This window comes from Corylus avellana, chromosome ca9 (assembly GCF_901000735.1).
Source record: "Corylus avellana chromosome ca9, CavTom2PMs-1.0".
NCBI lineage: Eukaryota > Viridiplantae > Streptophyta > Magnoliopsida > Fagales > Betulaceae > Corylus > Corylus avellana.
Genome location: NC_081549.1, coordinates 1,922,728 through 1,937,264, shown reverse-complemented (window position 1 = coordinate 1,937,264; position 14,537 = coordinate 1,922,728). Strand labels below are relative to the sequence as shown.

The window sequence follows — 14,537 nt, the reverse complement described above, 5'->3', positions numbered from 1 at the left end:
TTGTGAAACAAACTCAAAGGCGAATTGATCCTCTTGAACCCATACGCCACAAGCAACAGCTTTGTCCCACTTCTGGAAATACAATCGTTATCACAATGTCTCTCACCCAAACCCCATTCGGTTGGTTGGACCTTCTACCCAAATTCAATATCTGAAACACAAAACGCGCAAGCAAAGTTCCAAACAAAATCGGACCTTCTACCCAGATTCACCCAAACCCATTCGGCGAATTCCAGCGGCAACGTTCAGCAAATTCCGGTGGCAGTGTTCGGCGGTGGGTTGTTTAGGGGTGCCTTCTTTTTTGTTTTGAGAAAACTTCACTGAAGAACTCCGAAGTTACACCCGTTTTAAAATGTCCCATAAACTTTAAAATCTCTCAATTTAATTTATTGAACTTTCAATTGCTTTTAATTTGGATCCATCCGTCAATTTTAGCCGTTAAAAATACAAGAAAAAGACTAAAATATTCCTAATTTTTATTTTATTTTTAAATAAAAAATGTTTTGGAAGTTAAAATTTTATACAAAAGTCAGGAGTATAAACATCATGTAACTTTTAAAATTTGACGGAGGGGTCGAAATTGAGAACTATTGAAAGTTCATGAGACTAAATTGAGAGATTTTAAAGTTTAGAGGGAGTTTATCAAATCGGATGAAAATTCAGAAATTTTCAGTGAAATTTCTCCTTTTGTTTTTCTACACCAAAAAGATACCGTGTTTTTATCTACACTCACTTTTTTTTTTTTTTTTTTTTAATGTGTCAATTTCTTATTAGATACAGTAACACCAGAGATATTAGGGCTCTTTTTTTTTCTTTTTTATTTCTTTTTCATTCTCCCGCTATCTCTCTCTCTCTCTCTCTGTCTCGGGCCCTCGGCAGCCTGTTCCCACCTCTCCAGCTCTCTCTCTCTCGGCAGATCGAATCTCTCTCTCGGCAGACCACGGTTTCACACGGCGTCTCTCTCTGCAGACCGCTTGCCTCCGTCGTGCTCAAGGTAAGCTCCTCTCTCTCTCTCTCTCTCCCTCTCTCGCTCTCGCTCTTTTCCTTCTCCCGTCTCCCGTTTTGTGGACATCCCCTCCCCTGTTTCCCCTTCTTGTAGGCGAGATGGATATGGGTGAGGCTGAGAGTGAAGATTTTGGTTTGATTGTAGATTGGGTATGAGTTTGTACACTAGTGGATGCTGAAATTTACACTCCAGGTTGTTCTGTGTCAAGATTAAATAGAGTTGATGCATTATTTCCGTTGAGATTTTCTGCACTTGTGGTCAGCTTGTATGGGTGATAACATCAGATTTTTAATTAAAGTAATTTGCTAGATTAAATAAATTTGATGCATTATTTCCGTTGAGATTTATTTGATTGAGATTTTCTGCACCTGTGCTCAGCTTGTATGGGTGATAACATCAGATTTTTAATTAAATAAAAATAGAACCAATAAAGAGTAAAGAAATAATATTTAAATGATATAGATAAAAATATAGCTAATAAAGCCTTTAAAAACCTATTATCTAAACTAGATAAATTGAGTTTTGAATATCTATTTTGCATAAACCATTGTGAGTAATAACACAAGAAAGAAAGTCGCGAAAGAAAGTTTTTTATTGTGTTGCCAGGCGCTCGAGCTGATTTATAAAATTTCATTCAGAGTTATTGAAACCTAACTCGAGCTAATTCTTATATTTCCTTTCCGATTAGAACTCGGAGGTACGTTGATTTCTTTTTCCTCTTTTTTATCTTGGACTCTGAATTTTGTGCTCGTTATGGGTTGTGTTTTTTATTATTATTATTTTTTTCCCTTGGGTAACATTAGAAATAGGGTTTTGATATGGTTCATCGAAGTGGGTTTTGTGGGAATGGGCGGTGTGGGATTTATGTTTCAGGTAATGGGTGTGAGAAATTAGGTGTAGCTTTAATAGCCCATCTCAATCTCTCACGGTTTCTCTAATCTCCATCAACAAAGAGGATAAGTTTGGGTGTAGGTCAGAAGCTTGGGACCCAGGTCTAGAACGTGGCTTGTTTTCTACCCATCAGATTCATGCCATTGCTACCCAAATTCCACCTTCCGTGATTCGATCGAGACTGGGGAGGATAAGTTGTGCAGAACGAGTAAGATCTCTTTGTGGGTTGAACAATGGGATTTTGGTGTGGGTTGTTGATGTTAATCTCTTTGTTGTAAAGACGATGCATTCTTTGTCTCTTTAGTATGCAATTCCATCTTTTTTGTTGTAAAGACAATGCATTCTTTGTCTCTGTAGTATGCGATTCCATCTTTTTTGTTGTACGCGATTCAAGGCTCAGGTTTTCAGTTTCTTTCTGGAAGCTGTAGATTGAAACCTTGATTCAATAATTATACACTAATATCTTGATGTATCAGACCTTCTTCATGGGTGAAACTTTCTCATCGAAAAACTTAGCTGCCAACACGAGTACATGAGTAATTCTAGCAGTTCCTCTTGTGTCCATCCAAAAATGATGTGGCTATTAAAATAACCATTTAATCAAAATCCAATAATGATCAATCACATGTCCAATGGTGATTTTAATAGGCACATCATTCTTGATGCAACTCAAGAGGGACTTGTAGCTTTACTCCTGCCAACACTCCTAGGGTTTGATTTTGCTTGGACTTTCTAAGCTCATTGCAACCCGAACTTGCATCTGACCTTCCAACCGCCAACACCCCCTAGGCACACTCTGCGTTGATGAATTAATCTCAGTAACACATGACCAAAAGCACATTCATTAATCAAATTGTATACATCCTAATACCTAAAATTTTTTCATATCATCATTCAAATAAAGTAAAAATAACTGTGTTTGGGTCATTCGGGTTCGTCGAGTCAGATGTGTCATGTGGTGTCAACCCGACGTGTCCTGTTAACTAAATGGGTCACATGGGTCGTGTCGTGTCATTAAATATCCAAAATTGGGTTTGAGTTTGTTTGGGTTGTTGAAAGAATGCTGATTGTTTCACACACACACATATATATATACTTGTTAGATTTATGTGACATTATTCCTTTTTGAGATCATTTTCAAATGGTAGATGGTATTAAGGAATTGCTGGGAATGTCTGGCAACTTGTATCAATTTAAGTATTGATCATGTTTTACCCCTTTGATAGGTTGAAGAATGCCAAAGGTGAAAACAAACCGTGTTAAGTACCCAGATGGCTGGGAATTAATTGAGCCTACTCTTCGTGAACTGCAAGCAAAGATGAGAGAAGGTTAATAATCTTTCCATATAGTGTGTAACTTGGGGAGTTTTTCTTTTTTATTCCTACATATTGATCGAACTCTATGAAACTAACAGCGGTATATCCTTTATTCTTTGGGCAGCTGAGAATGATCCGCATGATGGTAAGAGAAAATGTGAGACATTATGGCCTATTTTTAAAATAGCACATCAAAAGAGTCGTTACATTTTCGACCTTTACCACCGGAGGAAGGAAATATCCAAGGAATTGTATGAGTTCTGTCTGGATCAAGGCTATGCTGACCGCAATCTAATCGCAAAGTGGAAAAAGGTTTGTCTCAAAATCAATTTTATCTAGGTTTAGTACTGTTGAGTATGTTTTGCTTCCTTTTTTGGTGTGTATAGGACATACATAGCAACACATGCAGAAGCTTTGGAGCTATTCTTATATGCTCCTGCAGTAGTTCATAAACACTCGATTATTAAAGTTAAAACAATATAAGCATGAAATCATTTTTTTTTTTCCATCGATTTATCTGTCTTTAAGTTGTTCTAAACAATATCATTTGTTCCTCAATAAGTTTTTACATTCTTTTATTCTAATTTAATTTCATGGTCCTGTTTAAATTGCAGCCGGGGTATGAACGTCTCTGCTGCTTACGATGCATTCAACCACGGGATCACAATTTTGCTACCACATGTGTGTGCCGAGTGCCAAAGCACCTGAGAGAGGAGAAAGTTATAGAGTGTGTCCATTGCGGTTGTGGGGGCTGTGCAAGTGGGGATTAATTCTTCTCTTCTTCCAAGAATGGCAAGATCTTTGTACCATGTATTTTTCAGCAATCTGTGTAAACCTTCGCTTGTCTTAATCAACCTGAGGCTGGACCTTTGCAACTGGTATTAGGGTATCTTGCTAACTGTGGTTGCTGTGACAAATTGTTTTGATACCAAACATAACTTAAAAGCATAGTTGGAAAATCTTGCCCACTTTTCAAGTTTGTCGTCATAGAATTGTGTAAGATATTTCCTACTATCAAGGGTTGCATGCTACTTATTGTGCTGTAATTGTTATAGAACTATGGTTCCTTAATATTTAGTTGTTTTGTTGTCGGGTGAGGTTGTATTCACTATATTTTACGGTCCATATTAGATTTCCCTAGAGAGTTGCATTCTTTGTGTGGATTGTGGTTTTAGGAAAATGACTTTGGATAATTTAAGATAGAGGAATGTTATTGCAGTGGATTAGTGTTGTGTATATAAGAAAAGTAGGGAATCTACTGATCACTTCCTTCTTCAACGTAGGTTGCAAGAGATTTATAGAGTTTGATTTTCCGTTTAGTGTTACATGATTATGCCTTATAGGGTGAGAGAGTTGTGGTAAGTTGGAGAGGACAATTGGAACATCATAGTGCTTTGGAAGTGTGAGGAGGATAGCTCTTTTGTGTTTAATGAGGTGTATTTGGGAAGAGCGGAACGCAAGGAGTTTTGAAGATCATGAGATTGTGATTAAAGAATATGCCGTTTCAATCCCTTTATGGAGCGTTTAATAGTTTTCATGTTTTTGATTTCTCAAAGTTTTGAGAGTTTTGTTCTATTTTATTATTTTATACATTAGAGGTTATAACTTATATACAACAAAATTAAATATTAACTGTGTAATAGGTCCTGTTCCAATTTACCATAAATTATCAAAACTATAGTATAGTTTGCCATTATTATCAGATATGGTGGAAGAATAATGTCTTGAGTACCCATTATGACAAGTTTTACAACATTCAACCGAAAGTCTACTTCACCAAAATTTAAGTGGGAAAGTGGGGACATCAAGCCTTGCTTTTGCTTTTTACAATTTTCCCTTCAGCGCTCTTTTCTCTCCTCTCTCTCTCCTCGGGAATGCTATAAGTTCGTCTCCCCGTGGGCCGTGGATAATGGCCATTATAAATAAAGTTTGCCTCCTTTTCTCCTAGTCTAATTCGCATGACACAGAAAAAAGAATAAGAGCACGTTGGAATTACGTTTGAAAAATATAATTTTTAAGTCAAAAATAGTTTTTTAGAAAAAAAGTTTTATTTTTTAAGGTTTTGTTAAAAGTGTATTTTGACTATTTTTAAACTTTTTGAATCCTTAAAAGCGATTTTAATTTTTTTACTAAATGAATACTTTTTTCTTCAAACGAATTTTTCGAGTTTTAAAAGCATTTTTAGGCTCTTCAAATGCAATCTCAAACAGACCCCAAGTCCACTTTGCATTGTCAACCAACGAGCATGGACTCATTGAGATTCGATTGTAAATTTGTAATGATATTGAATTGATGTAATTATGTTTTAGTTTTAATTTGAAACCAATTCCAAATGAGTAATGCCAAATACTACACCTTCATTTCATCTCATCCCATCCTACTATGCTAATGTGGCAATATGCCCTTAAAATCAGCTCTTGTTAAAAAATTAATAATAATAATAATAATAAAGAATAATAATGCCACCTTTATCTCACCCTTATTCCACTTGATTGATGTGGTAGCAATCATCCGCTTTTGGATTTATTATAAATAAAAAATATCAAATGATTGATAGACACTACAACATTAATCGAGTAAAATGTTGACAAGATGAAAGTGTAGAATCAAGTGTATAGCATTTCTCTAAAAAAAAAAAATAATAATAATAATAAATAAATAATACTGTGGTGCTCACGCAAATTTCTATCATAATAACTAATTTGATAGTGGTTGAATGTGTAGATTAGGGTGAGATGGTCCATAGTTGGTATAGTTGGTAATTAATTATGATTTATTAGTCATGGTTGACACGCTATCTCATTCACGGACTTGATTAAGATCCTTTGCTTTGAACAATAGTCAACACCGGCTAAAGCCTAAAACTTTCCACATTCTGATTTTCAGGTGGCACAAAACTTGACATCACAGCCTAGGGGGTGCAAGTGCAACTTTCTTCTTTTGAAATTCTTTATTTATTTATTTTGTGAGTTAATTCTTTATTATTGAGATGTATATGCACAGAATTTTTTACTGCTAAATGGCTTGTGACTTGTCTTTGTACACTGTCTTTCTTCCAATTGCATATCAAATCAAGAAAATTCATTTTGATAATTCATGAACTCACCTAAAGCCAATTGATGTTAAGGGAGAAGACTCAAACCTTTCATTTTTAGAATGATCATAAAGAGCATTATTGTGTCCCAACATCACTCATCATCTATTCAATCATTTCATGTAAAAAAAAAAAAAAAATCTATTCAATCATTGTCCTTGATGCTCAATATCATAAGATAAAAAACTGCATGTTTATTTCAGGAGAATAGTGATCACACATTGATCAATTTTAATAGGATAAATTGATAGAAGCAAGATTTGAACTAATCAAGGTTTTATTTTGATATTATATTAAATCATCACTTATCACAAAAGTTTAAATTAAAATAAAAAGGAAAATTGGAGATAAATATTTAATAAACTCCTATACAACTTCCATAATTATTATATTAGAACTTGAATTATTTCTTATAAGTATGAATTTAAAGGTTGATGTTTAGTGTCTCGTCATCCAATTATTTAACCAGGTTTCGACGGGTTCCAACCAGGTCCCAACCAGGTCCTATTTAGGTCATGGTAAAGTCTTAGTTGGGTCTCGACGAGGATTCAGTAAAGTCGTGACAGGGTTCCGGCAACATCTTTGCTGAGTCTATCAATTTGAGAATGAGATACTTAAATTCAGAAAATGATTTACGATTTTTTTCCTAAAAATTAAAGAGGATTTTTTTGGTGAAGCAAAAAATACAGAAAACAAACGAAATTGATGATTTATCATCTTTAATCAATTTCATTTCCGGAAATTGATGGCTGTGTTTGGCAAAGGGCTGGGTTGGACTGGACCCAAAAATTTTAAAAATTCTTTTCAAAATCAATTTTAACATTCTTACTTTTTACATCACATCAATTACTTATTATTACTATTCAAATAAAAAAATCACTACAAATAATTTTTTTTTAAAATTTTTTTTATACAAAATATTTTTACTTTTTTTTTTTTTTCTCTCATATCAATCCAATCTACTACAATACTATTCTATGGATCGGGATCCCCTCCAATTGTGAGTAATTGGAGAATCTCATTTTGTGAGATCTTAGCCATCCAAAACATCCAAGGGTCTAAGATCATTTAGGAACACAAAACCCAAAAATAAACTCAACACATCTGATTATAAATAATAAAAACATTTATTTATTTTTTAAATAATTGGAGGAGAAGGCACCCCATGGGGCGGTTCGCCGCCCCCGGCGACCATCCCATGGGTGGCGCGAGGCCATTCCTAGGCCATGGGGGTGGCTGTGCGGCCAGCCCATGGCCCAGGGGTGGTGCCGTGCCAGATCTGCTGGGGGCGGCCGCACCACCCCATGGCCTTCTGGGGGTGGCGCACGGCCACCCCTTGGCCATGGGGTGGCGCCACCGGTTGGCCCAAGGGTGGCCCTCCCTGGCGAGCCCGGGGTGGCCGCACTCCCGGCCAAGGGGTGGCCCCCGAGAAATATGGGGAGGGCAGCCCGGCCCAATTCTTGGGGGCCTCACGGCCACCCATGGCACCACAGGCATGGCCGCCTGCCCCAGAGGCTGGCGAGGCCACCCCTTGGCCAAGGGCGGCCACCCCAGGGCCTAGAGGGAAGCGCGGCCACCCCATGGCCCAAGAGGGGCCGTGCGCCAGCCCCAGATGGGCAAATTTGGGCGGAGCCGCCGCCCCTTGTTTTTTTTTTCCGTTTTGTTTTTAAGTGGCCACCCCATGGCCCAGGGGTGGCCGTGCGCCAGCCCCATATGGGCAAATCTGGGCGGAGCCGCCGCCCTTTGTTTTTTTTTTTTCGTTTTTTTTTTAAAATAATTAATTAATTAATTTTTTAATTTAAATTTGGTATAAAATCCTGTGTAATTGTGTTTGTGTTTGAGTTTTGAGATTGAAATATTTTGAACCCTTAGATTCATCTAAGGGCGATTCTCATTTTCTCTCTCAATTAGAGGGGATCCTGATCCTATTTGCTTTAATATAAGTCTCACATTATCCGAAACTAAACGAATTCTAGGATAATCAAACAAATAGAAATATGAAATGTGCTTATAAAAAAAATAGAAATATGAAATGACAGCGGACAACGAATACCTATGATAATAGAATCTCCTCAACGTATTTCATGACATAAATACTTAAATAGTGAAATGCATTTATGAAAACCCAACATTTATATTTGCAGTTGCAGCGTTGAAAATTATGACAGCTCTGATCGATGCAGGAGGTAATCAACTTCAGTTATTATTGCTTACATAATAGCCCCGCAACTACTTTCAGTGTGACAATGACATATCTCATAACTTCGAGATAACTTCGAGATATATATTTTAAGTTAGGCTTTATTTTGGGGTAAAATAATTTTTGAAAAAATACTTTTTATATTTTTAGTATTTGATATGATAAAAAATAATAGTTAATAAAAAATAATTTTTTTGAATTATCTGAGAAAATCTCTTTAATTTCTGAACAAATGATTCAATTTTTGAAAAAAGTCATTAGATCTCATGATTTGTTAAATTATCACTCTCTTTGATGTTTTGATCATTTTGTGGAGATTTTTGTAATCGAATGTGTTGGTTCCTCTCTTTTTAGCAGTCTCTATATTAGATTATGACAGTGCATTTTTAGCTTTAGTTTCTTTGCAGTGGTTGTTGCTAGTTCCAAATGGGATTCAGATAGACTTACCTTAATCTGTGCCCATTTTGCTTATATTATTGCGGCCTCTTGAGAGGACATTACGACGCTATTTTAATTTGTTTTGGATATGTTGTTAAGAAGCTCATCCCATTTTCATTTTTAGGATCTCTCACTTCTTTCATTCGGATTAAAAGAGGTAAGGATCCTTCCTTGTAACCATTTCCTTATTCAATTAAAAAAAAAAAAAAAAAAAAGGTGAGTTAATAGGGGATAACTGTGAGAGTTAGAATTCAAATTCATGATATTTATATCATATACTACGTTAAATTATTACTTATCTCCAAACTTAAATATTTTACCGGTCTTCTTTTATATATATATATATATATATATAGGTAATTGGCCTTGATGTGCATGATAGAGCAAAATATTGAACACATGGCAATTAATTAAGGGAATGGCGTGGCAATCAATTACAACCAAACATGTTCCAGATTGGGAGTGCTCATGAGAGTCATGATGCAACATTAACAATTTTTTCTTTTTCTTTTTTTATTAAAAAAAAAAAAAATTCAAATGGTGAATAAATTATATGGGATTTACCTGTAAACATACCAACCAACAAACAAAATACATCAAACACACGCATGTTTTTAATTAGATTATAAAAAAATTAATTAATTCAGGCTATTAAACTAACAACTATCTTTAAAATTTTCAGCAATCAGTCTATTAAATCTTTATGTTGCTCTATCCATTCCAAAGAATAATATTCATGAATTTTTCAGATTGGATTGTTGCTCCTATCATTGGGGTATTTTTCAACAACTCAAAGTTTCACTACTTTGATGGCTTTGAAGATCTCTTATAATGTTAATTTTAAAGTATATCATCTTGTAAAATGATAGATTCTTCAACTTAAGATCTTTAACTTTTTCGAATCTCCCTCCCCCCTCTTGTGTGGACATGTCAAAAAAAAAAAAAAAAACCTTTAACTTTGATATCATGTTAAATTACCAATTATTTCAAAAGTTAAAATTAATAAGAATATATAAATTTAATTATTTAATCATTACTTTAACACCAATTATATCTTTGAAAGCATTAATGACTAGTCATTTTCTTTTCTCTGTTTGCATTAATAGCCACCTTCTTATATAGGGATGGATCCTCTCCAGTCTAAATGGATTGGAGGGGAACCAGTTCTCTTTAGCATAGGGGAAGAATTATTTAAAAAAAAAAAACTTTTTAGACAATTTTGTCCATACTTTAACAAGAACTAGCTCCTTTCCTGTCCTTTTGGACTGGAGATGATCCAAATGCCTTATATAGTAACTTTCTTTTCTCTCTCCCCAATTTCATTTGAATAAGAGAAAGAAAAGGAAAAAAAAAAAAAAAAAAAAAAAAAAGGAAAAAGAATAGTAATGGTGTGTGGTTAGTGGGAAAGAACCGGCCAATATTTTTTTTATTTTTTTATTTATTTTTTTTTTTTTCGGTTCTTTAGAATTTGTTTATTAAAAAAAAATATTTTTTGGTTGTTTTTTATGAACTAAAGACTACTGTAAAGGTCAAAAAAGTAGGCATTTGAAAAAAAAAAAAAAAAAAATCTTAATGGGTATGGCCCAAAAAAATTAAAAATATGGCCAAAAAATTAAAAAATAGGACAATTTTTTTTTTCTTTTTTGGCCAAATGACTAAAATTAAAAGTTTATTTATTTATTTTTTTTACTTATAATTTTTTTCCTTATTTTTGAGGGCAGAGGAGACTAGAGGACCATGGCCTACCCAGTACCCCTCCCTCCGTCACAGGTTGTTGGCATTAAACTCACAAGTACTGTGAAGCATAATAGTCAACGGTGTGAAGTGAAGTTGATTTTTGTCAGCCTTAAATTGTGATCGATTAAAGTTGTTTGATTTGTCAAGCATATCCAACGGTCCCTGGCTCCGTGCACAATATTCTCTAACATAGCACCGCGTGCAGCGTGGCCAAATCCATTGGTTTATCGCCGTTGTTGTGACATCGACATAGCTAGCGACTGAAGGTGGCCGTTGTTGTGACATCGACATAGCTAGCGACTGAAGGTGTGAATGAGGTTGAAGCCCCGACATGTTGATGTTATATCAAAACTAATGACAAAAAGGATTTGACGCCAAACTCTGCGGCTAAAACTAATCCAAAAGTATCCAATCGGTTAAGCAAAACAAGAGGATAAAATAAAACTATTTTACCCTCTGTATTGTGCTAATCCGTTGAAATAGAGAGGCTGCCATTCCAAGTACTAACCACGTCTTCATCACAAGATTCAAAAGCTTGAGCCGCCGCCAGATTTTTTTTTTAAAAAAAATCTAATCAAGTTGATTTGGTGGGCTGGGCTCCACGAGTCCAGTAGGCTAGTGAGATGTTTTACAACGCACGACACGGGTGCTAGGCTAGATAGCATTCCGCGACGAAGGAATCCTTTCGTTTTCTTGAAGTAGGTGAATCTGGGCGTGGGCCCACCCGTTATATCTTTAGGCACGAAAGCTCAAAGTTAAGGCTGCCTTGGGGATTTTAGGAAAAAGAAAAACTAATGTTATAAGTTTTTTTAGAAATTTTTTTTGAGTTAGCTTAAATATGATGTGGCGTTTAAGGTTGTATTTGGCAAAGAGCCTGGCTGAATCGGACCTAAAAATTTTAAAATTTTTTCTCAAGATCAACTTCAATGTTCTTATTTTTTACATCACATCAATTACTTTTTATTACTATTTAAATAATAAAATCTCTACAAAACAAATTTTTTCACTTTTTTATACAAAACATTCTTACTTTTTTTTTCTCATATCAATCAAATCTGCTACAGTACCATTTCACTATTTTTTTTCCATTCTATTGCTAAACACAGCCTAAAATTACTAATAGATCAAAAGTCAATAAATCACATTACATTTGAAATAATTTTAGGACTTTAGAAAGACTTATAACATTTTTTTTTTTAACAATAAAAAGACTTATAGCATTACTCGCTAAAATAATTACATCTTTACTTATTTAGAAAAAGAAAAACAAGGTGCTTGGGAGAAAAAACAAGCTCATCTTCCCAGAACAAAGCAGAATGAGTAATGCTAAGTACCATATTTATTCTTCTAAAATTCTTTTAAAATTGATGTGGTTTTTAAAATAACAATTAAATTTTAGATGAATCATACTTAAAATTTAATCAAATAATAATTTTAAAAGCCACGTTAAATTTTAAAAAAAAAATTTTAAAAAAAAAAAAATAACACCTAGCATTATTCAATCGGAATTGCTGCAACAAAGGGCAAAGGAAAATCATAAATGATGATGTCATGTCTTGTCAGAACGAGTGACAGAACATGCTAATCTAGCGCTTTTAATTGCTTGTAACCGAACCATGTGCATGCATTTTAATGGAGTCACTGAGTCAGTATGGGACAAAGATTTCTTTTAAATTTAGCTGGAATAATTTATTTATTTATTTTTTAAACTTAGTATATTGGCGTTTCCTCTATCCATATCCTATTAGCTATCTTTAACATGACATGGGTATGCGCGTTAAACCCACCAACATATATATATATATATATATATATATATGGGCGTTAAACCCACCAACACTTCCAGTCTTCCATCAATCATCATATAGTGCATGGTTCGTTCTTTCTTTTTGGCATGAGAATAGCACATACTTTTATGTTATTGATATTAAGATACAATTTAACATGTTTAATTATGGGCGTAATATTCCTACTCATAAAACGTCACAACCAATCAATTATTCCAATCATGTCAATCGTTATTAGTTACAAATATCTCCATATAACTCTTATTAAAACGATATAAATTGAAGATATTTTTAAAATGATCAAACGATAATGTGGTAGAACTTATTGTTAAAATCAACTAAACAATATTGATAAAAAGAAGAAGTACGAAGAAGGTGAGTGGGGACCCTTGGCAGAAAATACGAGGACAGCTCGACAACTGTAGAGTGGGCTTGCAAAAATGGCAGCGGACTACTGTGACTAATTTTGATTCTGTCATAAAGCAAAATGTCAAATGCCTGGAAGTTCTACAAGGACAAGGTGATCTCGCAAATTTTCAGCAAAAGAAAATTCTTCATATGGAAATTATGTCATTGATGGACCAAGAAGCTATGCATTGGAAACAGAGAGCCAAGGAGGATTAGCTAAAACATGGTGATCAAAATACAAAATTCTATCACGCATGTGCAAATCAGAAAAGAAAATCTAATTTTCTTAATAGTATTGTGGATATGAATGGTAGAAAATGGGATACCCAAGAAACGATCGGAAATGCTTTTGTTTAGTACTTTTCAAATATGTTCACCTCAGTGGCTACGGGCGATATGGCAAAATGTCTTGAGGCTGTTAATATGCGAGTAAATTCAGAAATGAATACTCAACTAACTAGGGTGTTCACTGTAGAAGAAGTCAATGTGGCATTGCATCAGATGTCGCCACTCAAGGCGGCTGGGCCAGACGGTTTTAATGCGGGTTTCTATCAATCTAATTGGGTTGTGGTTGGGGAGGAGGTTAGCAATTCTGTACTTGCATTTTTAAATTCTAGTTTTATTAATAAAGAGCTCAATTCCACTTATATTGCTCTGATTCCAAAAACCAAAAATCCCACTTGTGTTTCGGAATTTAGGTCCATTAGTTTATGCAATGTCTTATACAAAATTGTGTCCAAGGTCATTGCAAACTGTCTAAAAGTGGTGTTACCAAAGATAATTTCACTCAATCAGAGTGCATTTATCCCAGGTAGATTGATTACTAACAACATTTTAGCAGCTTATGAGACCCTACATACGATGAATTCCCGCATGTGGGGGAAGGAGGGGTATATGGTTGTTAAGTTCGACATGAGCAAAGCGTATGACCGGGTGGAATGACGTTTCCTTGAAGCGATAATGAAGCGGATGGGGTTTGATGATAAATGGGTTCAACTCATTATGATGTGTGTCTGTACTGCTAATTACACGGTTTTGGTCAATGGAATCCCAACAGGGAAAATTCAACCTTTAAGGGGGATAAGACAAGGGGATCCTATTTCACCCTACTTATTCCTTATTTGTGCATAAGCTCTCAGTGCTCTACTTTCTAGAGCTGATCGGCAGGGTGTCTTGACATGTGTCCCTACTTCTAGAAGGGGCCCCCGTATTAACCATCTCTTTTTAGCAGATGACATCCTTCTTTTTTGTAAGGCCAGTCTCAGACATTGGAACAGGATGTCCAGAATCCTCTACATGTATGAGAAAGCGTCAGGGTAATGACTAAATAAAGAGAAAACATCACTCTTTTTTAGTCATAATACTTCGGAGAGGTCAAAAAAGAAGATTTTAGACATCTTAGGGATCCCTGATACCCAAAGATACGACAAGTACTTGGGACTTTCAACCCTTGTTGGCAAGTCTCGTACAAAAGCCTTCAAGAGTATTAAAGATAGAGTGTGGAAGCGACTTTAGGACTGGAAATTAAAATTTCTTTCCTAAGTAGGGAAGGAGATTTTATTAAAAGCAGTTGTACAAGCCATACCGACATATAGTATGAGCGTCTTTCAACTCCCGACAGGCCTTTGCAAGGAAATTAATTATTTAATGCAGAGATTAT

The 14,537-nt window shown here is 35.0% G+C and overlaps 1 protein-coding gene across 3 annotated transcripts; it reads left to right on the top strand.

The window, feature by feature from the left end:
• Positions 1-821: 821 nt before the first annotated feature.
• Positions 822-4,290, top strand: LOC132162523 (protein BUD31 homolog 2). Of its 3 annotated transcripts, none has more exons than XM_059572758.1 (5): positions 822-994; positions 1,979-2,105; positions 3,124-3,225; positions 3,338-3,525; positions 3,828-4,290. In XM_059572758.1, the coding sequence occupies exons 3-5, from the start codon at positions 3,132-3,134 to the stop codon at positions 3,981-3,983; spliced, it is 438 nt and encodes a 145-aa protein (XP_059428741.1). In that variant the 5' UTR covers positions 822-994; positions 1,979-2,105; positions 3,124-3,131; the 3' UTR covers positions 3,984-4,290. The 3 variants fall into 3 exon arrangements, with proteins under 3 accessions (XP_059428741.1, XP_059428740.1, XP_059428739.1); XM_059572757.1 differs by having other exon boundaries at positions 1,960-2,105; XM_059572756.1 differs by lacking the exon at positions 1,979-2,105.
• Positions 4,291-14,537: the final 10,247 nt, after the last annotated feature.